This window comes from Hermetia illucens, chromosome 4 (genome assembly GCF_905115235.1).
Source record: "Hermetia illucens chromosome 4, iHerIll2.2.curated.20191125, whole genome shotgun sequence".
Classification (NCBI taxonomy): Eukaryota; Metazoa; Arthropoda; class Insecta; order Diptera; family Stratiomyidae; genus Hermetia; species Hermetia illucens.
In genome coordinates, this window is record NC_051852.1 from 65466670 (window position 1) to 65494614 (window position 27945).

Below are 27945 nucleotides of genomic sequence, written 5' to 3' on the forward strand. Positions count from 1 at the left end.
ATCTCTAGCGACTTTCATCTATTTCCAGTCCTCAAAAATTAATGCGTGGAAAGCATTTTTCATCAAATGATGAGGTCATAATACCTCAGGGATGGAATTCATAAATTGGAATCTCGTTGGAACCGGTGTATTCATATTCACGGAGACTACACTGAACAATAAAATGTATTTCAAACCATAAAATTGGGTTTTCCTTATCGAAATGCAAAACTTATTGAATAATTTGGTAGAGCATGGTCTTACCACCTACCGACTTTTACTAACAAAGTCATAACATGTCAAAGAGATCGCTTCTTTGCAAATTCATTACGGACTAATGAGACAAGTGCACACTCAAATGTCTTTATAAAAGAAATATACAAAACTTTTTATACCTGAAGCGTCCAGCTTCCGGTTTCTCGGCTCGTATAAGTTTTTTTTTGTATTGCAGTATACAGTACGGGTAAAAATGGTAAGAGCCTGGCGACTATATCATCGTTGCCGGCGACCTTATTGGTCATGTGGGTGAAAAGGCAGCCGGTAACAGGGGGGAAAGGGTTTTAGAATTCGCAATGAGAGTGGGAAGCGTATAGTCGATTTTGCGGACACCCATGACCTTGTACTTTTGAAGAAATTGTTCATCAAACGATTGTCTCATCTTCATACATTTCATTGTGGGAATAGTAAAACGCAAATCGACTATATTCTCATAAGACGCCGAGAATTTACCACCATCACTGATTGCAAAGCCGTTTCATATGAGACCACCGCACCTCAACATCGGCCGTTGATTGCCGTCTTCCGAAACAAGCCACCGATAAAATGGTATAAGGAACGCACTGGCCCGCCGCGAATCAAATGGTGGCGGTTTCGCGAGAAGAAATGATTTGAAGGATGGAATGACCGTCTCATGCAACACGATCACAGATTGAATCTAAATAAAACTGAATTTTTGTCGACCGATCCCAATGAAACAGGCACAATTATTGTCAGCGGTAGTGACCTACCTAGAACTGAGCGGGTCAACACTGTCAACCAATGGAGAACTGCGTTATAAAATTGCTTCACACAACACAACCTGGATGAAGTGGCGTTCAGCAACTGGTATTTTTTGTGAATGACGTATCATCGAATATCTCAAATCTAAAATTTACGCCAATGTCGTCCATACTGTTGCTCTCCATGGTTTTGAGTGTTGGTTGACTATAAAAGATAATGAACGGCATCTGGTGGTAATGGAGACGAAGATATTGCGTTGGACTAGTGGCATGACATGTTTTGATCACATCCGAAATTAGGATATCCGCGATCGATACGGAATTGCATCGATCGCGGAAAAATTACGAGAGAGATGTCGCTTGTAAATGGGACAAAGGCTGAAGAGAAAGAAGAAGAAGGAGGGGCGACAATGGCATTGCTGACTATGCCATGCAATGGAATTCACTCTCCCAAGATAACCGACAAGAACGTCGCCCGAAGGGCACTTGGCGGAAAACAGTAGAAAGGGAGTGCGGGGGTAGCTGAAGCGCATTTCAGGTAATCACGAACAATGGCGCGTGTATGTGGTTGACACGCAGTACCTCACCAAGGGGTAAATGGCAATCATATCGAAGAGGGTTTTTCTTAATGATGTGAAATTTACTTTCTTCTAATTTTTTTCGTACTTGCTGTGCTTCTTTGTTTATAATGATCACTGCAGTTTACGCCTGGGACTTCAAAGCCCGGACTCGTAATTCAAAACACCCATCATTAGATAACCCAGATTTATTTAAATTTATTTTAAATTACATCCCACTTTCACATGTACGGGGAGCCCTCTTAATCCCAACGAAAAATAATACTGTTGGTTGCGTGTACAATCGATTTAAATCAGGTTTTGTTTTACACAAAACCTTAAAAAGAAGATAATTTTTGAAGCATATTGTAGAAAATTTAATTTATTTATCGTTTATACTCGAAATGCGCCAAAAGGTTTTGTCTTATACATTCTGGTTCGTTACTCTCGTAGCGTTTCATTTCTCCAAACCAGCTATACTGGGCGATAACTCCGAAAAGTAAAAAAAGAAAAAAAATTAAATATCTTTCTCCTTCCGGGGCGAACCAGTCCGATTGGGACAATTTTCACTCTTCGACACAAAAGGCAATAAAGAGGGCTCCGTTGGCAACGGCTAAGCCTTCATTTGTAGCCAGCAATCCATTCGCTTACGATACTGAGCAGTGCGAACTGCTTAGGAAAAAACTTCTCCTAATTGTAAGGTCTGTAGCGAGGTCTAAACTGAGTGGAGAGCGCCGGTGTCATCTGTCCGCTGGTATTCGCAACAGCGGGATTCAGCGACCGAATCCGGAACTGTGTTCCCCATCAGTCCTTGAAGCGAACGCGCCGTTGTTTAGGGGTGCACACGGGCTTCAGCCTGGACAGGGAGACCGCCGTTTTGTGTCCACCGATTTCGAGCTGGAAGAAATGTTCTCCCCGCTCGAGAACACGGAGGAGGCTGCAGCGACTTCCGAACGGCATCCGTCCTGGTCAGGACGTGCGTACACATGTCCAGTTCCTTGGGCGCACAGACAGGTGCGGACGAGTGTTGGGTGGGAGGCCTTGATGCGTCGGAGATTGTTTCTCAGCAGACGCACCAACCCCGACTCAGTGAGACCCGGTCTCTTGTCAATTCCTCTCGGCGTATTATACGTAGGCTGAGTAGGACGAGAGGCAAAACTTGGGTCCAGGACAGATCGTCGCGTGCCATAATGGCGGCTTTCAGCGTCCGGTGCCAACGTTCTAGCATCCCATTGGATTCGGGTGGTATGCAGTAGTCCACTGGTGTTTAAACCCTAGGAGTTTGCCCAACTCCGAGGAAAGGGTGGACTCAAATTGCATTCCCTGGTCAGTGATAACCACTGCCGGGACGTCAAAACGAGGTATCCACTCTCGACAGAGGGCTTCGGCACAAGATTGCGCCATAATGTCTTTTATTGGTATTGCCTCATGCCACCGCATAAACCTGTCGATGATTGTGAGAAAATACCTATAACCGTGCGAGTATCGCAAAGACCCTACTATGTCGAGGTGTATTGTGTGGAACCGCTTGGTAGTGCGGAGGAATGAGCCCACTTCTTTTCTTTCATGCCTGGTGACTTTACACTTTTGGCATGCGATGTACTCTCTGGCCCAGGAATTGACATCCTTGTTCATGGAGGGCCAGAAGAATTTCTTAGTGACTAACCGATTTGTTGACCTGATGCCTGGATGCGGTAAGTCGTGAACTGCGTGGAACACTTACATACGAAAGGTGACCGGAATATATGGCCGAGGTCCCTTTTCCGAGTCTTCGCAGCAGAGAGAGAGGTTCGAGCAGTTCACGATCGTAGGTACTGTAGTTCCGTTGAGCGGGGTTCAACTGCCTAGAGAAGAAGCTCAACGGTTGCCAGACTTGATTCACCTTTTGGTGAAGAACAGCACCTACTGCGGTGTCAGAGGCATCAACAAAATCGGCTAGAGGTACATCTTGCAGAGGAAATGCCAAGAGTGTAGTTTCAGCCAGTTGCTGTCGGGATTTATTGAACGCGCGGACAGCCTTTTCAGACCACAGAATCTCTCGTGTGTCCTTAGTGTTGGGGCGAGACAAGTACGCGTTCAAAACGGATTGGTGTTGAAGAGAACCTCCGCAAATGTTTTACAGTTTTAGGACGCGGGAAGCTTGTAGTCGCTTGCACCTTGTCTGAGTGGGGCTATATTCCTTCAGGGGAAATGGAGTGGTCGAGGAAACTCACCTGTGTTTGAAGGAATTTGCATTTCTCAATGTTTAGGACTAACCCGGCCTCAAGGAGATGTTGGAAAATGCACTCGAGATGGGCTAAGTGCTCAGACTCTGAGGACGAAGCGACCAAAACATCATCCAAATATACGAAACAGAAGTCGAGGTTTCGCAGGACCGAGTGGATGAACCTGTGAAAGTTTTGCGCCGCATTGCACAATCCGAAAGTCATCCGTGTGAACTCGAAGAGTCCAAAGGGTGTGCATATTGCCATCTTTGGAATGTCTTCTGGAGCTACAGGGATTTGATGATAAGTCTTGGTTAAGTGCAAGGTCGAAAAGATGCGGCAATTCGCGAGGTGATGCGCAAAGTCGTGGATGAGTGGAATTGGATATCGGTCAGGAACAGTCTGTGCATTTAGCCTTCTGTAATCCCCACATGGGCGCCATTCGCCGTTTGGCTTAGGGACCATATGCAGTGGGGAAGACCAACAGCTGTTTGAGGGCCTGCAGATAACCTGTTGAACGAGTTGTACAAACACTTTCCGCGCAATAGCCAGTTTCTGGGATGGTAGAGGACGCACCTTCGAGAAGATTGGGGAACCAGTAGTGTTAATGTGGTGCTGCACATTGTGCTTCACTGGTTTGGAGAGACTACACTCGGTAGTAATCTGGCTGAACTTTTGGAGAAGTGCCCGAACACGAGAGTCGGTAACGTCTTCTAAAAGAACGGAAAGATTATTGCCTGGGTGAGATACCATTTGTCCCGACGAATTAAGTTTGGTCGTGGAATTTATAAGAGACTTGTTTTGCAAGTCTACCAGCAATCCATAGTGACACAAGAAGTTTGCGTTAATATGGGGAAGCTGACATCCGCCAGGATGAAGCGCCACGAAAACGTCCTACGCAAGCCAAGACTCACATCCACCTGCCTATGCCCGTAGGTGTTGATACGGGAGGAATTTGCCGCTGCTAGTTTCAGGGATTGTGGAATTTATGGTGTTGGGGTACGGGAAGAACCGAAACCTCCGCACCAGTATCTACGAGATAACTGCGCCTGCTGAGAGGGTCGTCAATTGTTAGGCGACGTGGCGCTGCGTTCTGGGTGGCCGTTGCCAGGATCCCGCGCGGACCTAATTTTTTGCGGCAGGCGTGGATTTACAAGGGATTGTACATTTAGTGGCTTTATCGCCGAATTTGCGGTGGTACCAGCAAATCCCTCGGTCCGTGGACTGTCCTCACGACCTGCTACCTCATCGCCCTTTTCGGGTGGCAGATCGCGAGTGAGCTCGTGATCTGGCGCCCGAACGCTGAGCGTCCAGCGTCGCCCGCATCTCGGCCACACTGGCTGTTAAGGCGGCTATTTCGCGCCTTAAGTCGCCCACTTGGTCCGATCGCTGTTGAACGGCCGCTATGGTCGGGCGTACATGTGCACTTTGTCGGCCGCAGCTACCAGTGCCTCCAAGGAACCTGAGACGCACGCGAGGACTGCCTGGGTGCCTTCCGGGAGCCGACACAGCCAAAGGGACTTCATCAACTCGTCAATCTTATTCCCACCCAATTGCTTCATTTTGCGCAGCAATTGGCTGGGAGTTCGATCTCCCAACGTTAGGCCTGCCAGCAAGTGATCCAGTTTTGCTGACTCACTTACTGACAGGCACCTGATTAATTCGGTTTTGAGGAGTGAGTACGAAGCCGATTCCACTACGTCGGACACCAGCACGATGGATTCCTCGTCCAGGCGGACCACCGCGTGATTGAAACGGGTCGCGTCCGCTGTGATTCCGGACATCGGGAACTGTGCCCCCAAATGCACGAACCACAGTTCCGGGTTCCGCCGCCAAAACGGAGGGACGCGTACGGCGAGGGCGGTCACTTGCGGGTACGATGGACCTGTCGCGTCTTTTCCGTCAACCGACATTCCAAAAGGCTAATAACTACGACGCGAATTTGAAGTAAACCGCGGTAACACCGACTTTAGCCAAATCCCTAAACGACACAGCAGGGCGCACCTTCAAATGACCGCACGAGCGAAAGCGAAACACCAACGACCTACTCCAAAGTGAAAAGCTCGCGGAGAGTAAGTGAAAATAGATCCACCTATACAAACACCTCGACGCCGTCTCTTGCGCCGATTTAAACTTTATTTTTACCATCTAAAGTAAAATTTCAAATAAATTATAAATAATAAATTAAATAAAACAAATGGGGGCGTCTGCCTAGGAGGCGGCCGATGGCGGAGTATCCTGCGGCGATAGCGGTAGTGTTGGCGACTGCTGCGGCGGTGTCTACGGAGGCGGCGCTGGTGATGGTGTCGACGGCTGTGGCGGCGGCTACGGCGGTTTCGCTGGTGATGGTCAAATGCGCTGGTTTTCACGGCGGGGGCTGCAGTGACGACGTCTGTGGAGACAGCGGTGGTGACTGCGGCATCTGTAGCGGCAGCGGTGTCGGCTGCTGCGTCTGTGACGACAGCGTTGGTGGCTGCGGCGCCTGTTTCCGATAGCACCACAGGTTTTGTGATTGGAACTGAATTACATTCTGATGTAGTGACTGTACATGTTTTTGACGTTAGAACGGAAATATGGATCGTTTTCGAAAGACGCGTAGTAAATTCGGTAATTATATCCAATGACAGTGAGGGAAAGTTGGAAATGCTTCTCCCACTTCCGAGTTTCCTTCCAAGATGAAGAATTTGCACATTTAATACATTTGCAATGATTCGATCAGCACTGTGCGCGACTTTTGGGGTCACCAATTGTTATTAACATTTTAAACACTTCTTTATTTTTTATCTTCTCTATGATCTAACGTACGAATGCGAAACTATGTTACTTTATTTTTATAATAATAATAAAAATGATAAAACAACAACTATGTAGCAGCGCACTAAAATGTAATCAGACGAGGAGTTGGTAGTTTTCTTCCTTTCTTTCGCTTTACCTCTCAATTTTTTTAAATATGACGTCTGTCGTCACCTACTCTGCTCTTCACTCCTGTAGCGAGGTCTAAACTGAGTGGAGAGCGCCGGTGACGAAATAAATTTCGAATGCCGCGAATCCTGGCGCGCCACAGGTCTACATCCTCGCAGTCCGTTAAGCTTCGCTTTGAGTCGATAGATGTATATCTTCCGTAGAGTGTCCGAATTACGATCCCTGGGAGCACATCAAATCCATTGCTGCAATTGAGAAAACAACCCAGATGAAGCTTTCGAACGGAGCTGTCCATGGTGGAACTGGTATTTGGCAAAACAGGATGTTAAGGATGCTCCTCAATCCTGCTTTGAAGTCTGATTCAGTCGCTGAATGGAATAGGTACAAAGAGGCACAGAGACGGTTTTGCGAAGAGACTAACACTCAAAGCGGATTCTTGTCAAAGAACGTAGCCAGAAGTTTGATTATCTACGTTTACAGAGGGTGCACTTCCCAGGCAGCATCTAAACTCTCATCTCGGGGCCGACAAGTGCATACAGTCTTCAAACGTGAGAGTGGAATCAGGCATACAAAGTAGTATCAATGGAGCGACGAAAACTATAATAGTTCCATAGATACAAATCTGCAGGTCTGGATGGTATCATTCCTGTGTCGGTAATAGAGGGAATGGATGCCTTGGGTCTGTATATTCGGAATATATACTGTGTAAGGCAAGTATCCCATTTCAAATACGAATTAATAAAATGTTTTGTTAATCAGGTAAATCCAACCGTTGAAGAAACTGTAAGAAAAAATTCCATACAGGTTTCAAGTATCGAATGTGCAGTAGGCAGAGGTGATATTCATAATTATTTATATTAAATAATAATTGAAGATAAAAGTCTAATGTAGTGTTCTGGTTAAATTATAATTATTTCTTTTTTTTTATCTCGGCCACAACGTGGATGCTAAACTTGCATGCTTAACACAAGCTCATATTTCGATTATCTGGCGTGATGTGAAGGTGATATTTATTCTCAAATCAGGGAAACCCACGGACGCAAATAGACTTAATAGATTGGTTCATAAGGGTTACATGCATTTCTGAATGGCCACTTCACTATAGACAACAGAAAGGCAAATTCACGGTGTTGCTTGAGCTCGCGGTAAAAATTGAAAACACGATGTCCGAAAAAGAATACGACTTACGCACATTTATGGACATCGAAGGTGCCTTCAATTATGCCTCATTCGTGGCAATTTTTGATGCAGTCAGATATCATGGAATCGATCCGCCGTTAATCAGTTGGATCCTTAACATATTGGGGTGAAGAAAAATTTACATACTGACCGGTCAGAATTCTATTGAGGCAGGATGTCTTCTGTTTGGTAACGGGCGCAGGGGTGAAACGAAACATTCCTTATGTGGGTGCCAAACCACTCAAACATCGCTGGTAATGACAAACTAGCTCGTCAAGTGTTTGGATCTGGTATCCGTCCATCCACTATCTACTCTGAAGGGTAAAATCGCAAGGATTCACGCAACCGAGTGAACTCTTGCCGGCGAGCGAAAACCTTTGTGAATGAACCCGGAGCCGCTAGATCGCATTTCCGCTATACGCAACCAAGATGAGGAGGAGACGGCCCTGCACTTCATATGCCCAGCCTTCTCAGATGTCAGATGCAGACACCACTGTATGGTTTTTTTCAACGAAGAATTTGCGCATTCTTTGCCTCTGCAATCATTTCCTCGGTAATACAACCCTGATTGGATTTTTTTCGGCGAAAACATTTTTCTTTGATGCTTTTGAAAACATCTCTGTACCAAATTAAGTTTTTCCTGAATTTTTTCGATGTACATTCTTAATTGCTGATTCTTATGATGAAATTACATAATGAATTTTTTCTAGAGAAGAAATCGCTTCTTCATCATTTGAAAACAATTCTCCAAAAAGATAAAAGAAACTAGTTGGAAACCGGAAGGTTTTGTAAATTTTTTATGTAAGAATATTTGGGTAAACTCTGGTTCCATTTATATGTATATCTATACCTCGTAATGTACCGGATATTGAATTCGACGTGGAGCTGAAATTTTATCTTCTAGGTAAGGAGTAGTAATTTGATGTGAAAGAGGCATTTTTGACTTACTATAACTTTGTTAGTAATAGTAGGTTTGCAACAAAACTTTCCAGTAAGCTGCCCCATATTGAAATCTATATTACTGCAATTGCCGATGATATTCCAGCAGAAGTATACAAACTGGTATTCCAACACCGGCCAGACCTACTGCTCGGCGCATTCAACGCTTGCCTCAAGGAGGGCATTTTCCCTGCTCGTTGGAAAGTTGCGAGGCTTGCGCTGATCCCTAAAGGGAAAGGCGACCCCGAATTGCCGTCTTCATACCGCCCACTATGTATGCGTGACACTGCTGGGAAAATGCTCGAAAAGCTCATCAGAAGTAGACTCGCTGAAGCGATACGCGCTGCCGGAGATTTATCTCCCCGGCAGTTTGGTTTTAAGGCAGGGAGATCGACAATTGATGCTGTCATGCAGGTCGTGGACGCCGTTCGACGAGCAGAGGCGCATAGCCGCCGAACTCGACGGGTGGTGCTCCTCGTAACGCTTGACGTCAGAAACGCCTTCAATTCCGTAAGATGGAAAGATATTCTAGGCACATTAGACAATACCTTCAACGTGCCGAACTATCTCTTCGGATTTTGAGGGACTATTTGAGGAACCGCTCCCTGCTCTATGAAACACTAGAGGGTCAAAGGTGGATGGAGGTCACGTCGGGAGTAGCACAGGGATCCATCCTAGGGCCGGACCTCTGGAACGCTACTTATGACAGTCTGCTTAAACTCGACATGCCAGAGGAGTCGCGCCTGGTCGGCTACGCAGATGATGTCGCAGCGCTTGTTGCTGGACGCACTGTCGAACAGGCGCAAAGCAGATTCGGCATATTGATGCGACGAGTAAGCGGATGGATGACTACTCATGGTTTCAACCTTGCACTGGAAAAAACCGAAGTAGTCATCCTGACTAAAAAGAGAATTCCGACCCTGCGTCCCATATCGTTCGGCGGGAGTTCAACGCAGTCTGTCCTGCTCTACGGCGCAGAGGTATGGGCTGGCGCTCTTAAAAAGGAGATATGTCGTAAACGCCTCGCGCAAGTACAGAGACGGAGAGCTTTACGGGTGGCGTCTGCGTACCGCACTGTCTCTGAACCGGCCGTGATGGTGATCGCGGGAGTTATCCCCGTTGCCCTTCTTGCTAGGGAGCGTCAGGCCATATACAAGCGCAAGGGAGGTGGTTGCTCGCGAAGAACGGCAACACACTCTAGACGAGTGGCAGCTCTCTTGGCAAAACGAAACTAGAGGCAGATGGACTGCGCGTCTCATCGGCAACTTAGGTGCGTGGCTGAATCGGAAGCATGGTGAGACTGACTATTTCCTTACCCAATTTTTAAGTGGGCATGGAAGTTTTCAGTTTTACCTGCACAAGATTGGAAAGGCGCGTTCTCCGGATTGTGTGTTTTGCAATGGAGTTGTGGACGACTCCCACCACACTTTTTTTTTTGTGGAAGGTGGGATTCGTCAGCAGCTCTATTTAAACACAGGGGATCTCTCTCCAGACAACATTGTGGAAGAGATGCTGAGGACTGCTGACAGGTGGAACCGTGTTGCCCATTACGTTCGGGCCCTTCTCGTTGCTAAGAAGATAGAACTCGACCGGTAGAGGAGCCGGGCGGCAGGGGGTTCCTTGAACTGACAGTTCCCTTCTTCCTCTCCCCTCCCGTTGGTGAAAGGAATTCCCTGATTTGAAGGCTCCGCAAAGCGGGAGAGTTCGGGGACTAGCCCGAAGTAATGTGACAAACGGTTCCAGGCTAGCTCTCTGACGATGGGGAGGTGTTTAGTTGGTAGTCCGACGACGTACCGAATCGGGAGTCCAACACTGCGTAAATGCATTCCCCTACCCCCCAAAAAAAAAAAAACTATCATAGGCGGCCTTGAAGTCGATAAAAAGATCGCTTGCCGCAGCGTGAAAATCTAATGTTCTGGGCGTATGGGGCCATCCGGCCTAGCAAGATAGCGAAGAATATCTTATAGATGGTACTCAGCAACGTGACGCCTCTATAATTGCTGCACTGCGTGATATCCTCCTTTTATGTATGGGTCAGATAACGCCTCGTTGGCAGTCGTCAGGTATTGATTAGCTGTCCCACATCTTGACAATCAGTTGACGAACCACTTGGTGTGGTTGGTCGCTTCCATATTTAACCAACTCGGCTGTGATTCTATCGGCTCCTGTTTCTTTTAATCAGATTTCCCTCTTTATTTCGGCAGGATGAGGATCGAGGTGTATAAGGGTTCATCCTGCTGGCTTGTTAGTAAAAGTTGCGCGTCTGGTGCTATAGCTCCCTGTACTTTTCCGGAGTTCACTGATTTGTTTCTTCTCCCAGGCTTCCTTTTTCCGTCTCTGAAGTCGGTTCTCCGCTCGACGGAGTTCGTGATCTCTGGACTTATTTCGTATACGTGGTTTTTGGGTTTGTGTAAATTGCTTCATAAGTGGAAGTAAACTTTTGAAAAAATGTCCATTTCCAATAATCTTACTTTATAAGTTGAAAAAGGAACTACGTTTTTTTTCCTTATCCTGTAAATATTTTTATTTTTTCCCCGCATAAAATTGTTTCGGAGACCACGTGCCTCCCTCCTCAGTGCTAGTACCTAATTAGGTAAACATATTTACAGGATAAGGAAAAAAAAACTCAACTTATATACTAACTGTAAAAGAAAAACATTAATTTCAACTTAGTACTTAATCTTACTTTTTTATCTTCCAAATGAATCGTCTCCTTAGCATCAATACCTCTGGGGCTCTTTAATTGCTTTCCAACCTTTAGTATCAATCATTACCACTAAATCGAATTTCTGAGTCGACAGGCTGATGGCTGGGTGATGAAAGTTCACTTTGCGTTTCCATAAATAGGTAGATCCTTAGTTGACGTAGAATTGTCACCCAAAGAAATTCGTTCGGAGATATTTCTTTCTGTTTTTGAAAGCAATAATTAATGTTTAATAAACGACGTCAAGTCAGCAACACCAGACTCACGAAGTCAATAAAAATGATGTAATTAAAATAAAAGAATCTGTACATACTTTTGTATGTTGTCCTTTCCGTAACTTCTTCCCACAATTTGTCCGTCATTATCCTATTATAATAATTCCTGTCAATCATGTTCCAGAGCGCCCGTCGAACACTAACTTCACCTATTAACACTTATCAATCCATCTTCACTTCTAATCAAATCAATCACGACTGCTGCTTTCTACGAGCGTAAAAGTTCAAACAAAGCGGTGGTTTAAATTACACTCATCTGCGCTACCCTACGCTAGGTTTGCGAAATGCGCAGTATCAAAGAAATGCTACGCTTTTAGTTTGCGCTCCTCCTAACAGCTTATTAGAATTTAGGTCTTGGATGCGTGGACTCACGGCTTCGTTAAGAACGGTCAAACGGATTCCCCTCATCGGAGGACCCGTATCGGGACAGTAAGCAGCATGTGACAGTGTTTTTCAACCATTTTCGTCGAATGTAGACACAACAGGAGCAACTTCATCGGTGTGCGTTATCGTGCAAAATGGTGACACCCGCTTCCAGCAACGTTCGCCGTAATTTACGAATTTGTGTACGTAACTTTTTGCGTAAGAAATACGCATATTTTTCATCGTCTACAGTAATACCTGTATCAACAATATCAAAAACCTACCCAATTGATTATCATCTGCTTCACTTTCCTCGGCTGGCGACGGAATTTCGTTTTCATACCTGTTAAACAGCTAAGCAGCCCCTTCGATTCTTCGTGCGCGCGCGTTTTTTTTTTATCGAATATGGCCATGGGGGATATCAAATGAAAGGGATCAATTAGGACTTTTCGAAATTGATATCGTATGAAACGTAGGGAGGTGAGGGCTCAAAAATTATTCTCATTTGCCGACCCACGATTACCTCAAAACATGATTAAGAGGTCAGTGCTGTTATATAAACATTAAGCATTTTACAACATAATCATCATCATCAACGGCGCAACAACCGGTATCCGGTCTAGGCCTGCCTTAATAAGGAACTCCAGACATCCCGGTTTTGCGCCGAGGTCCACCAATTCGATATCCCTAAAAGCTGTCTGGCGTCCTGGCCCACGCCATCGCTCCATCTTAGGCAGGGTCTGCCTCGTCTTCTTTTCCTACCATAGATATTGCCCTTATAGACTTTCCGGGTGGGATCATCTTCATCCATACGGATTAAGTGACCTGCCCACCGTAACCTATTGAGCCGGATTTTATCCACAACCGGACGGTCATGGTATCGCTCATAGATTTCGTCATTGTGTAGGCTACGGAATCGTCCATCCTCATGTAGGGGGCCAAAAATTCTTCGGAGGATTCTTCTCTCGAACGCGGCCAAGATTTCGCAATTTTTCTTGCTAAGAACCCAAGTTTCCGAGGAATACATGAGGACTGGCAAGATTATAGTCTTGTACAGTAAGAGCTTTGACCCTATGGTGAGACGTTTCGAGCGGAACAGTCTTTGTAAGCTGAAATAGGCTCTGTTGGCTGACAACAACCGTGCGCGGATTTCATCATCGTAGTTGTTATCGGTTGTGATTTTCGACCCTAGATAGGAGAAATTGTCAACGGTCTCAAAGTTGTATTCTCCTATCCTTATTCTTGTTCGTGTTTGTGTTTGACCAGTGCGGTTTGATGTTGTTGGTTGATTCGTCTTCGGTGCTGACGTTGCCACCATATATTTTGTCTTGCCTTCATTGATGTGCAGCCCAAGATGGATGAAGGCAGTTTGCACGTCTCGGGTGGTTCTTCCCATGATGTCGATATCGTCAGCATAGGCCAGTAGTTGGGTGGACTTGAAGAGGATCGTACCTCTTGCATTCACCTCAGCATCACGGATCACTTTCTCTAGGGCCAGGTTAAAGAGGACGCATGATAGCGCATCCCCTTGTCGTAGACCGTTGTTGATGTCGAATGGTCTTGAGAGTGATCCTGCTGCTTTTATCTGGCCTCGCACATTGGTCAGGGTCAGCCTAGTCAGTCTTATTAATTTCGTCGGGATACCGAATTCTCTCATGGCCGTGTACAGTTTTACCCTGGCTATGCTATCATAGGGGGTTTTAAAGTCGATGAACAGATGGTGCAACTGTTGTCCATATTCCAACAGTTTTTCCATCGCCTGCCGCAGAGAGAAAATCTGATCTGTTGCTGATTTGCCTGGAGTGAAGCCTCTTTGGTATGGGCCAATGATCTTCTGGGCGTATGGGGCTATCCGGCCTAGCAAAATAGTGGAGAATATCTTATAGATGGTACTCAGCAACGTGATACCTCTATAATTGCTGCACTGTGTGATATCTCCCTTTTTATGTATGAGACAGATTATGCCTCGTTGCCAATCGTCAGGCATTGATTCGCTGTCCCATACCTTGAGCACAAGTTGATGAATCACTTGGTGTAACTGGTCGCCTCCATATTTAACCAATTCGGCTGTAATTCCATCGGCTCCTGGCGACTTATGATTTTTTAGCCGATGAATTGCACGGACTGTTTCTCCTAAACTTGGTGGTGGCAGTATTTGTCCGTCGTCTTCAGTTGGCGGGACCTCCAACTCGCCGATATTCTGGTTGTTCAGTAGCTCATCAAAGTACTCAACCCATCGCTCTAATATGCCCATTCTGCCGGAAATCAGATTTCCCTCTTTGTCTCGGCAGGATGAGCATCGAGGTGTATAAGGCTTCATCCTGCTGACTTGTTGGTAAAACTTCCGCGCCTGGTGCGGTTGCTCCCTGTACTTTTCTAGTTCACAGACTTGTTGGTTCTCCCAGGCTTCTTTTTTCCGTCTGTGAAGTCGCTTCTCCGCTCGACGGAGTTCGTGATAAGTCTCTGCGCGTGCCCGCGTTCTTTGAGAATGCAACATTACTCGGTATGCGGCATTCTTCCGTTCCGTTGCTAGCTTACATTCATCGTCAAACCAGCCGTTCCGACTCCTTTTGCGGCTGGGGCCAAGTATATTTGTGGCCGTATCTATGATAACGTTCTTCAGGTGGTTGTGAAGATCATTAGTTGATGCTTCATCTCCAGGTCCTCTGTTGACTGCGGTTATTGCGGCATCCATTTCCTTCTTATAGGTGTCGCGGAGGGTTGTGTTGTGGATGGCTTCAGTGTTCACTCTCACCTGATTGTCAGAGGGGATTCTAGGTGGTATTGTTATTCGAGCTCGGAGCACCATGCCAACGAGATAGTGATCCGAGTCTATATTGGCCCCCCTATCTGTTCTGACATTCATCAAGGCTGAGAGGTGGTGGCGTTCGATCAACACATGGTCAATTTGGTTGAAAGTGTTTGTGGACCGCTTTCCGCGCAAACCAGGTACTTCCAACAACCATTTCGTGTGACCCTGCTAATTGAATAGTCCGCAGTCCGTTGTCATGTGTTTTTTCGTGTAAGCTATGGGAGCCAACGTATCGCCTGAATACGGGCTCCTTCCCTACTTGGCTGTTAAAATCCCCAAGTATGATTTTGATATCATATCTGGGACAGGCTTCGAGGGTTCTTTCTACTGCCTCGTAGAAGGTATCCTTCTCCGACTCTGCAGTCTCCTCTGTAGGGGCGTGAACGTTTATGAGGCTTATATTTCTAAACTTGCCTCGCAAGCGCAGAGTGCATAGCCGTTCGCTTATGTTTTCAAAGCCGATAACAGCAGGTTTCATTTTTTGGCTGACTAAGAAACCTACTCCGAGCACATGGTTTACTGGATGACCGCTATAATATATGGTGTAGTGGCTCTTCTCCAGGAAACCGGTCCCTGTCCATCGCATCTCTTGCAACGCTGTTACCCTATATTGGGACAGGGTATCGGCTAGCTGCTTATCAGCTTCATCTTTGTACAGGGAGCGCACGTTCCATGAGAAAATGCGCAAATCGTTGTTCCTTTTTCGTTGCCGGGTCCGTCGTTTTAAAATCCGTCCTTTCCGAGGCTCCTGTTGTGGCTTCGTAACAAGTTGTTTTCCGTGTAGGGTTGTCAGCCCTACCCAACCCCCAACCTGGAGGACCAGTTGGTACAATTTGTCCCGTTTTTAGGCGCGGGAGACTCGCCTTCATCCTTCTCCGTCTGCAGCTTTTCGTCAAGAAAGAGCTCCCAGCGGTCACCACGTGGAGGTGGAGATAGGGTTTGGTAGTAGAGCTGTTGGTGTTGGTTCAGCAGGCATTTCCCAGGTTTTATGCTTCATCGTGGGTACCAATCCACGTTTCGCCCCGGGACCTAACTACCCTTTGACCACCTTCAGATTTTTACAACACAATACTGACCGACAAATATGTTCCGCATATTGTAATACAAAGCTTGCACTTTCTATCACAATATCGATTACACACTTCTAGGTCGCCCCCATTTATGAAATAAACAGTTTTCCTATTAATATAATTACAATTCACTTAACTTAACTTAAACAATGATCGACATGCCGATGATTTCTGTGGACAGTGTCCAATATCGCTGGGTGAAGCTATTTCTAGTCGAGATTGATGTTGCTGACATTCTGCACTATTTTTCCCTGACAAAACCTGGCTCGATGATGCTAACCCCTCTTGTTGTATGGTGTCTGTGCGTGTGTCCAACGGCAAAGGTGGTGGAATCGGAACTTTCACTGGACAGCCGTGACAGGTTGCTGATAAGAGTGTTCCTTTTCTTAATATATCTGCTTGCTGACTGTCGACCGAAGACGTCACTTTTTCTGTATTTGACTTAATCGATTGATCTCGTCCTGCTGTCCTCCTCCACCTGACATATGCCATCAACGCCACTGCAATGATAATAACGAACATAATGCCTAGTGTACCTGCTATGTGCACATATGCAGTCTTCTCGCTGCCTGATGTTGTCGAACGAATTCCTCCTCCTTAACTTGTCTTGTTAGCTCCTCCACCGCCCGACCTTCGCTGCGCCACCGCTCACCTAATCCTTCAGCGTTCAGTACGTGCAAGGGCCTTGTTTCATCAAGTCGCACGAGCTCACGAATCTCTTCCGGTTACGGTTGAACCACGTCACAGCATTGACCCGTATGATTGAAGACCTCTTTCTTTACCACATCTTGCGACGTCAAGCGAAACCCGTCCGCCCGCAAAACGCACCGCTCTCCAAGTACCAACACTCCCATTCCGCTACGTAACTGCCACTACCTTCCTCAGGATAAAGAGCCAATAATTACGTGTATTCATTTTAATTATTCCACCCCAAGGGTTAGAACAACTGCCACGGCAGCCCTTATTATCAATTTTGGCAAAAATGCTGGTCACACACATCCTTTCAGCCGACACAATGATAGGAACTTTCTTTTCACATGCGAAGCATGTCTCATCAGCTGCCAACAACATCGGGGTACATTCGCTAATTCCCTTTTCACTCATCAGGGCGAAATGTTGGGCGGCACTACTAACCGCCAAATAGTCGGCTTCCAAATGATAGTAATGAAACCCTCCATCCAGAGCCGCCGGAATAGCATACGCTCGGAAAAGTTGAAACAATCGCTCCTCTAGCAACGGCACATCGAGTCGGAACAGCAGATCGCGACCAATTTGCACCATTTGAACCTTCATCAATTGATCCAGCAATTGATGATCCAGACTCAAAGTCTCCACATTCAGAGGATTCCGATTTGGTAGCTGTTTCAAGAGTGCTAGGAGGTCTTGATTATGAAGTAGACCTGGGTGTAGCCTTCCATATTTCGCGTTCTCAATGATCCCTCTTAGAGTTCATTGACAGTCCAGCAAAATCTGAATTTCCAACTGCGCTAATAAAAAGAGCTCGATTACATCACTCCGTCGCTCCTCGAAGTTCATCGCACTCGCTGTCGAATTCAAAGCTGCTGCTAAAGATGCATAGAGCAACACGATTCGCTTTCGTTCTTTTGCTTCCTGCCCCCTCGTCTCGTTGTATAATTCGTAATTGGACTTCATCACGCTCACTTGTTCCTCCAGTAAATGGAAAGTCCGATTCTCCTTGGCATCCAACTCCGCCAGCCCGTCATTAATTCGCTTCTCATCTGTGGAATCCATAGTACCAAAGAGAGTCTTGCTAAGCCTCCCAATACCATCAAAGAAAGATCGCCTTCCACGCCGAGGGGTTTCTGTTACCACGTGGAGAAGCTGCCTCCTTTCGCTTTTCTCTTCATCCAGCCAGCGATGTATGGTTGCTGCCAGAACTCCACACCTCGCGTCAATTCCATTCAGCTCTGCATATAGCCTGTCTAACTTAGAGATGTTTGCCACCATTTCCCACGATTCGCTTGTATCTCCTAGTTGGATTTTTGTCAAGATAGACCATCGGGACGCGAACAAATGCAAGCGCCCTATTTCCTCAAACAGGGCTCCTGTAGGCTCGACCTGCTTCACCTGCAGCATTCCGCCGTAAACCAATGTCCACCACCACGAAACTAGCAGCAATGTGAAGGTCGCCTTATTTCTAACAGTTGTTATTCCTAATTTTACAAATTTCATATTCTTCCCCACTACCATCTACCACTAACTATTATACAATATTTTGTTTTTCTTTTCTTTTCCCTACATATCTACTACTAACTACTGAAAATCTTACACTAATGGTGGGAGTAGCAGTAGCTGATGCCTGCAAAGAGAGAAAGAAACTCAATTCGATCGCCTAAAGAGGGATTTATACAAATGGGAAACGATTATACTTATTCACCGCAATTGCAGCACCCGTCGCCAGTCCGCTTGCTTGCCTAGTTGAGAAAACTGTCCGTTCATCTAGTCAAGAGCGACATTACTCATTTGACCTTCTAGGCATTAAAAATTCTAACTCTGTTCACATGAACTCTTCGGAACTTCCCATTCACTAGAATTGATATATTTTCAGGAGAATGGACATTGACAACCTTGTACGGGCCTCGGAAGATAGAATCCAGTTTACTAGATCTTCGCGTATCTTTCAGTAGGACACTATCACCAACATGTACCTGAATAGAATTCATCTTCCTGTCGTACCCCCTCTTAGATACCCCCTTAGCGTTCATCAAATGTTCTTTCACATGCTTGAAAGCAACTTGCAGTTTCCTACGCAGCTGCTTATGGTACAGTTGGTCATTGTAAACTACTTGGTATATCTGACACAAACCCGAAAAGAGTTTCCAACGGTCACACCCCCGTTCCAGAGTGGGGCGTGTTATTGTAGGTGTGAGCCGCCGTCCTGAGGTATTCGTCCCAATCTCCAGGTGCATCATCCACGAAACATCTCAAATAGTTCCCCAAGATCGAATGCTGCCTTTCTACAGCATTAGACTGCGGATGATATGCCGTCGTTTGCAACTTCTTCACATTCAAAAGTTTACATAAAGACTTGAAAACCTCACCTGTGAAATTTGCTCCTTGATCCGTCACAATGGACCGTGGTAAAGAATAACGACTAATTATTTCATTAAATAACACCTTGGCCACTGTATTAGCTTCCTGGTTAGGCAGTGCAGCGAAATCCACAAACCTTGTCAAGTCGTCCACCATCGACAGAATGTACTTGTGATCCCTCGGGGTCTCAGGCAACGGTGCCACCAAATCGATATATATCTTATCGAATGGCCTATCCGATACCGAAGTAACCACCAACGGCATCCTCGTTTGACGATGATTCTTGTTCTTCTGGCATTTGAGACACTTGGCCACATGTCGCTGGACGTCTTTTTTCATCCCCTTCCACCTGAAAAACCTTCTGACTCTAGCGAAAGTTTTACTGGCCCCAAAGTGGCCTCCGAACCGTGAGTCATGATAGTCTCTAAGGACTAGCCGTACTTCCTCTGGACTCCTTATTTCTTGTACGTCTTGCCTCTCTCGGAAATTAGGCTGCCCTAACTCCTCCTTACCAGTGCGCTTTTCATCTTCTACTTGCACCTGCCCTTTTGATCGCGTTACCACTAAGCAATCAGACCAGGGCTCTGCTGAGGCTTCTCGCTGTACCACCCTACTCAAAGCATCTGCATTCCCCATATTACGGCCCGGCTTATATAGCAATTGGTAATCATACTCAGACAACTTCTGTTGAAGCCCAAGCATCCGGCTAGTGGTGTCTCTAGCCTTTAGCATTCCCTTCAACGGCTTGTGATCCGTGAACAATTTAAATGGCCTCCCCAGGAGGTAACAACGGTAATTTTTTGTCGCCCATGTCAGTGCCAAAAGTTCTCGCTCAAAAGTTGAGTAATTCCTCGCCGCTGAGTTCAGCATACGACTCGCATACCCCACTGGCCGTCCCTCCTGTTCCAGTACCGCACCCAGAGCTTTTCCACTAGCATGTGTCACCAATGGAAATTCCTTATCGAATTGCGGATACGCCAAGACGGGCGGCGAGACTAGTTCTTTCTTCAATCTCTCAATAGCCTTCTCGCACCTTTCACCCCATTTAAACTTCACATTTTTCCTCACCAGGCGATTAATAGGCGCCGCAATATTCGCAAAACCGGGTACAAATTTTCTATAGTAATTCGCCAACCCAAGGAATGATTTTATCTGCTTGGGGGTTTTCGGCCGCGGGAAATCCCTGACTTTCTCTGTTAGTTTGGGATCGGATCTAATTCCATCTTCTGAGCAAACGTGCCCCAAGTAAGTTACCTCCTTTCGCAGGAACTGACACTTCGCTGGCTGAAGCCTCAGCCAGGTTTCACGGAATCGTTGAAATATCTCCCTCAATTTTCGGCTGTGCTCGTCCAAGTTTTTGTCAAACATAACTACATCATCCAGATATACAAAGCATTTTATACCCTGTAAGCCTGACAAAACCTGGTTCAGCAAAGACTGGCAAAATGCAGGAGCAGTTTTAATACCAAAAGGTACCCTCTTAAACTGCAGGTGCTGGTACAAGAAACTGAATGCAGTTTTACACCTATCCTCCTCATCGATAAGCACTTGGTGATACCCTTGCGCCAAATCGAGTGTAGAGAAGTATCTTGAGTTCCCAAGTTCATCCAAGATATCCTCAATCCGTAGCAATGGATATGACATTGGTACCACTTTAGTGTTAAGGTCACGGAAATTTACACATAGGCGAAAAGTTTTTTCCCCGCCCTTTAGCTGCTTCTTCGGTACCAGAATGAATGGGGAGTTGTACGGACTATCACTTGGCTCAATTATATCATCCTCCAAAAGTTTATTTATCTGCCGATTACATTCATCTCGATGAGCCTGCGGTATCCGATACTGTGGCTTATTTGCAGGCACCGCGCCCGGTAATAGGGGTATCGAAAAAGTCTTCGCTTCCGTGTACGGCAACTTATCCCCAGGGAGTAGGAATATATCTCCATACTCCAGGCACAACTGAGTAATGCTATCCCTTTCTTCCTGATTAAGATTGTCCGATAACTCCAGTATCTCCTTTAACTGCTTAAGTCTATCGGTGTTCAGATGTCGGCTCGGTCCTTCCTCCGACCGCCAGAGTTTATAGTCAGACAAATACCCGAACTCAGGCCTAAGATTCCTAAGCTTCACTTCCTTCTCGTTCACGTTGATGAGCCCAATGAAAACCGTCCCATTTCGAGGTTTCACTACGGCATTACTTAAAAATACACCCGGCACTACTTCCTGACGAAGACAAATTCGGGTCTCTTCAAACTCTACGGGTAACTCAACGATCCTTTCTTTCCTAGGACCTACCCTAATATTTTCTAGCTCTGCTTCCTCTCGTGTGGAACCTTCCCAGTTTTCAAACTCCGACGCTACGTTGTTGCTTCTTTCCGCCCTCTGCAGCTCTTCCATTGTTATTCATGTATCCTCCGTCACAGATTCCGCACTCCTACCGTGCAGCTACTTCGAGCCTACTTGAACGTCCTCATTCCTTATTTCGCCACTTTGTACCGACGCACAATTCCTTTCACAGTCTTCATTAAACAATGACCGAAATACTCTCCCCTCCAGTTCGCCCTCGTCGGTTTCCTCAATATCTTTCCCCGTCCTCTGAGAAGAATCATGTACTCCACGATGCGTATTAACCTGTCCGTAAGCCTTCCTGGATACCGCTAAAATTCCTGAAATACAATCAATGATGGCGCGCCCCTGCAAGAAGTCCCTCCCCAAAATTCCATCATATAGGAGGGACTCCTGGTTCTCAACCACATTAAAATCACAATTGTGCCATTCCGAACCCAATTTCACCCGACCTTTACATCTGCCAAGTGTTTTCCTTTCTTCCCCAAACAGTCCACTAATCCTAATTTGTTCGGTTATATCTAAACCTACTCCTTTCCTCACTTCTGATTTTTTTATTAAGTTACACGCGGCCCCTATGTCTACAAGTAATAATAGTTTTGTTCTAATTCCTATATCAACGGGGACTTCAATCACTCCATCACAGTACACTTCAACTTCTGAAAATTCCCCTTCCTGTACCTCACTCTTCGTCTCATCTCCCCCAAGGACGGCTTCTACTCGTTTTTTGATTGGTTCTGTTCCGCCAGGTACTTGCGCAAGCAATTCGAAGGGTCATGATCCCGCGTAGCGCAAAAATCGCAATACTGTGGCAACCCCTCATCATCCTGTAATCCTACAACGTTTACGTTACATCGACCCTGCTGCGAAGATCGGGGAGATTTCTGTCGAGAGCATGGTCCCGAGGTATGTCCGTACTTCCGGCAGTGAGCGCAAAAGGGCTCAACCTGTCTCATTCTACACTCCCTTGCCCGGTGCCCGAATTTCCCACAATGGAAACAATCTACAATTTTCCCTTTCCTGCCAAGGGGTGGTCCTGAACTCGACGAAGGACACTGCCGGGGATCCTGTCCAGCCGAGGAGGAAGAAGTGTTATTGTGACTGCTGACATTATTAGAGATCGGCGGGTACTGTGCAGATTCCAAAGGTGGCTTGTAGTTTCCCCCGGTCGTAAATGACATACTCCCGAAAGGAACCGTGCTGGTAGCCTCAAAGCTACTTCCCGGAAACTGTCCGAAGGAACGATCACTGAAACGCGAATAACCTAAAAGCCTTCGGCAGTCGTCCTCATAAAAAATGGCATCTGCTTTAGCTTGTTCCAATGTCGTGAAACTTCTATCCACCAGATGCCCTCTTGTACCATCATACAATACACCTACCTTAAAAGCTCCGATACAATCGCGCTCAAATTCTTTAAGACCTTCATCACCCCCAGGATACTTCACGCTAATGGTATCCTGCGTCCGTTTTAGCAATAAGCTAACCCGCTGCGCATATTCCTCCAGTTTCTCTCCAGGCCGCTGTCTGCACATTATAAGTTCATCTCGAAGCTCATCTAATGATCTCTTTGTGACGTATTCATTGCTCAGAGTCAATTCCAAATCTCTGATTGTTCAACAGTCCGCCGTGGATATCAAATAGTAGGCATCCCCTGTCAGCCAGTATTTGATGCAACTAAACAGAACAACCTTTTGCTCCTCTGGTAGTCGCTCATAAAGCTCTGTCACGCAGTCTAAAAATTTAGTTAGTTCCGAAACGAGGAAGGGTGATCTTTCCCCCGAAAAAGAAGGAACGAACTTTATCACCATATCCATGACCCTATCATAGATATCATTCCCTACCGGAGCTATTTTGTTAATTTCGTTTCTGGACCTAGCCTGTGCTTCACTTGCGCGCGTTTTCAATGAAGTGATACCAGCACTTTCTGTTCCACTCACGCCACTGACACTTTTCCTCCTTTCGTATTTATTCAATTCCTTACTTCCGCGAACACCTAGTTCAATATTTACGATTTTTCTGTTTAGCTGCTTTTCCAATTCCACGTTGCACTCTTCTGCTTCCTTTAATTGTCGCTTTAGTTCACTCACTATCTTGCTTAATTGTTCCAAGTCTTTATTCCTTTGTGCTAATTTCCCCTCCAATCCTTCCTCCCTATGCTGTACACTTTCTAGGAGGCTAGATAGTAGAGTATCCACAACCTCCACCGCACTAAGAGTATCACTCTTTATATTTACTTGTTCTCCCCGAGCCCTTAATTCGGTTTCTATTTGCTCCGCAAAAAGGAAAAGGCTTTTGATTGTGTCTGCCTGATCCTTTTTCAGTTGAGCAATAGTGTCCGCCCACAAACCTTTCTCGACTTGCAGCGATTGAAAAAGAGCAAGCTCCTCTTTTGTCAACACGTTGGTCATTTAGTCCCAAACTCTGGACTCCACAACGGCACAATCACCTGCGTGCAACACTTCAACGCCACAATAAATTTAACATCACACTAAATTTAATGGCACACTAACTTCCCCACGCAGGATTCACTCAATTATTCAATTATATAATTTATAATTTAAGTAAAATCAGGAATATAAAGACACTTACATCCTACCGGCTGCGCCAAATGTCGTGACCTCCACTTTCACTGTTCACTTCTTTTTAACACTCAAACTCTTTAGTTCCGTTTCTAATCAAATTTTATTTGTTATTATACTTAAATTTGTTATTCATTCCACTTAATTTACACTTACGTTTACGTTACTTTACACTACTTAAACTTTCCCTATCTTTCGGGTTCGCTTTTAAAAATCGACTCCCTCTTATATTTCCTTATGTTTATTCTAGACCTACCATAACCTACTTTCTTATTCTCATTTGCCGACCCACGATTACCTCAAAACATGATTAAGAGGTCAGTGCTGTTATATAAACACTAAGCATTTTACAACATAATCATCATCATCAACGACGCAACAACCGGTATCCGGTCTAGGCCTGCCTTAATAAGGAACTCCAGACATCCCGGTTTTGCGCCGAGGTCCACCAATTCGATATCCCTAAAAGCTGTCTGGCGTCCTGGCCCACGCCATCGCTCCATCTTAGGCAGGGTCTGCCTCGTCTTCTTTTCCTACCATAGATATTGCCCTTATAGACTTTCCGGGTGGGATCATCTTCATCCATACGGATTATGTGACCTGCCCACCGTAACCTATTGAGCCGGATTTTATCCACAACCGGACGGTCATGGTATCGCTCATAGATTTCGTCATTGTGTAGGCTACGGAATCGTCCATCCTCATGTAGGGGGCCAAAAATTCTTCGGAGGATTCTTCTCTCGAACGCGGCCAAGATTTCGCAATTTTTCTTGCTAAGAACCCAAGTTTCCGAGGAATACATGAGGACTGGCAAGATTATAGTCTTGTACAGTAAGAGCTTTGACCCTATGGTGAGACGTTTCGAGCGGAACAGTCTTTGTAAGCTGAAATAGGCTCTGTTGGCTGACAACAACCGTGCGCGGATTTCATCATCGTAGTTGTTATCGGTTGTGATTTTCGACCCTAGATAGGAGAAATTGTCAACGGTCTCAAAGTTGTATTCTCCTATCCTTATTCTTGTTCGTGTTTGTGTTTGACCAGTGCGGTTTGATGTTGTTGGTTGATTCGTCTTCGGTGCTGACGTTGCCACCATATATTTTGTCTTGCCTTCATTGATGTGCAGCCCAAGATCTCGCGCCGCCTGCTCGATCTGGATGAAGGCAGTTTGCACGTCTCGGGTGGTTCTTCCCATGATGTCGATATCGTCAGCATAGGCCAGTAGTTGGGTGGACTTGAAGAGGATCGTACCCCTTGCATTCACCTGCTGAAGAAGTTAACCTACAACATATACAAACAAGTCGGGAAACCGGAAGCTAAACGCTTCAGGTATAAAAGGCTTTGCTTGTTTTCCTACAAGTATATTCGAGTGCAGAAATATCCCACTTTTAAGTAGCCCGTAATGTATATGTATATTTAGCATGTCAAACTACTCTCTTTAATGTGATATTGATAAACTAAACAGTATTTTGGATTCCAGTTAATTTTCACGAAAAGGACAAATTTGGGCTACTGTAACTTTATGGAATATCATGCTTCATACTGAGATAAACTTAAGGGGGTTCCTAATTAATTTCCCCAAAAAGATAGTAATATACTATTATTGATTTAATTTATAGTTGCGTCTATAGTGTAGAGGCAGCTTCATGATTTTTTTCAGATTATTCTGTCGGGAGAATGGCTCCGTTATAGAAATCATCATTTTCGATCTCCCGTACTCCCCGCCCTTTCAACCAATGCCCAAATTAATATCGGCTTTGGAAAGTACTGAGGCCTTTCATTTGACACCCAATCCGACTATATTCTGTAAAAAAAACAAAATGTACATCCTCCTTTTACATGTATGTATGTATGTATGCCCCTTAAACTCAACATAGAAAGATGTAATTTACTACATGTGTGGGCGTTTACAGTTCCTGCCTTATCATCAAACTTTGTGCCAAACGGGATAGCCGTTAGAAAAGTGCGTGTGACTGACTGAAAGACAAAGAGACAGACAGATATTCAATCGATTTTTAATAATGTTTTGTTTTACAAACAAAACTTTTAAAAGGGCCGGGGAGAAGTGGATTCTTCATTAATGGAATTTTAATATTTTACTCGAATTATTCTTGTTAATTATGGCGTCAGCATCTAATTTACATGGCTTATAATGCAGTAAATTTGCGCGAAATTGAAAATTTGAACTGCTGTAACTTTGACACTGATGGCCGGATTTGATCATGAAACTTGGCAGGTATGCGCGCGATTTCGTCTTCTATGCTGGTGCACCTAGGATGAACTTAAGGAGCATTTACCAGTCAATTTCTAAACATAGGTAATATACTACTGGTAAGTTTATTTGAGGAGATATCGGAATGGGTCATATTTTGGGGCCTAGATTTCAGTTTAAGTCTGCACATTTTGACTCCTTAGTTGCATACGTCACAATCCACTTCGAAACTGATACTAGTACTAACTGACTATATGCGGTGAAAAGAATGTTATATTCCCGTTTCCATGTATAGAGGCACCCTTTCAAGCTCCACGTAAATTTATATCATGTGGGGTTTCATAGTTCCCCGTTTTGGAGAAAAGTGCGTGTGACAGACAGGCAGGGAATCGATTTTAATAAAGTTTTGTTTTACACAAAACCTTAAACAAATCGAAAAACCGAAAGCTGGACGCTTCAGGTATGAAAAGTTTTGTGTATTTCTTTTATAAAGACAGTTGAGTGTGAATTTGTCGTATTAGTACGTAACACGTAATATACGCATATATTATGTAAGAATATCCACTTATCACTCGAGATATTGACATTCAAAATCTTGAATTTCCAAAGAAGTGACAAATTTGACCTATTATAACTTTGTTGGGAATAGTGCGATTTCGATCAAACTTGGTAGGATCAAGCTGTATATTATAGCTTACACTGCCGCAATTTCGTGGTGCTAGGATGCACTTAAGGGGGGCTCTGCAGCCAATTACTGAAAACTATAGTAATATACTATTATTAACTTTATTTGAAGGGATATCAGTATGGAAGGTATTTCGGAGCCTAGCCAAGGTATAGTGGCAGCCTCTTGATTTTTTCCAGATTTTTTGGTTTGGCAGTTTCTGAGAATGGCCCCATTAAATAAATGACCACTTTCAACTTGCCGCACTCCCCGCTTTTCTAACAAATGTCACGGAGACCAGCTTCGAAAAGTACTAATCGAGGCCTTTAATTTGATATCCCACAAGACTATATACCCCTTAATTTCAACGTAAAAGGATGTAACTCACTGTATGCGTGAGCGTTCACAGTTCCCACCTTTAAACGAAATTTGGTGTAAATCGCTGCTACAGTCTCCGAGAAAAATGCGTGTGAAAGACGGACAGCAAACCGATTTTAATAAGGTTTTGTTTTATACAAAACTTTAAAAAAGAAGACATCTTTTAACCGTCTACCTTCCAGCAGATAACCTCATCAAAGTGGCAATCTACCCGGAACATCATCCCCAGGCGACGCTATTGACTAGGTCTTTCCAGATAATATTCTAGTGAAGAAGTTGCATTTTTTGTTAATCTGTTGTATAAATAAGCTCCTACAAAGAATTCCCTACAGCTAATATGCACTTTTTCAAATTTGTTTCAGGCGAAGTAAGCACACAGTCGTTGCATATAAAGATGCGATGTATGTTTTTGGCGGAGACAATGGAAAAAATATGCTAAACGATTTGATATGCTTTGGCGTGAAAGATAAATCGTGGGGGCGAGCATATGCAACTGGTTCAGCTCCTGCTCCTCGTTATCATCATACAGCGGTAGTTTATGGAAATTCAATGTTTATTTTTGGTGGATACACTGGAGATATTTATTCAAATTCCAATTTAACTAATAAAAACGATTTATTCGAATACAAATTTCAAAGTGCACAATGGGTTGAGTGGAAATTCGTTGGAAAGTAAATGTAAACTACTTACGGAAAAACTAGATACATAAAAGAGTA

At 45.0% G+C, this 27945-nt stretch overlaps 1 protein-coding gene across 4 annotated transcripts in view; it reads left to right on the plus strand.

The window, feature by feature from the left end:
• LOC119653882 (leucine-zipper-like transcriptional regulator 1 homolog) overlaps positions 1 to 27945 on the plus strand; it is a 195560-nt gene that overhangs the window by 13775 nt on the left and 153840 nt on the right. For all 4 annotated transcript variants that reach the window (XR_005249773.1, XR_005249772.1, XM_038058998.1 and 1 more), the window contains exon 3: positions 27592 to 27900. Coding sequence is in view for 2 of the 4 variants with exons in the window: in XM_038058998.1 (XP_037914926.1) it covers positions 27592 to 27900 (309 nt within the window). In the remaining 2 variants the exon portion in view is untranslated. The remainder of the gene's footprint in view (positions 1 to 27591; positions 27901 to 27945) is intronic.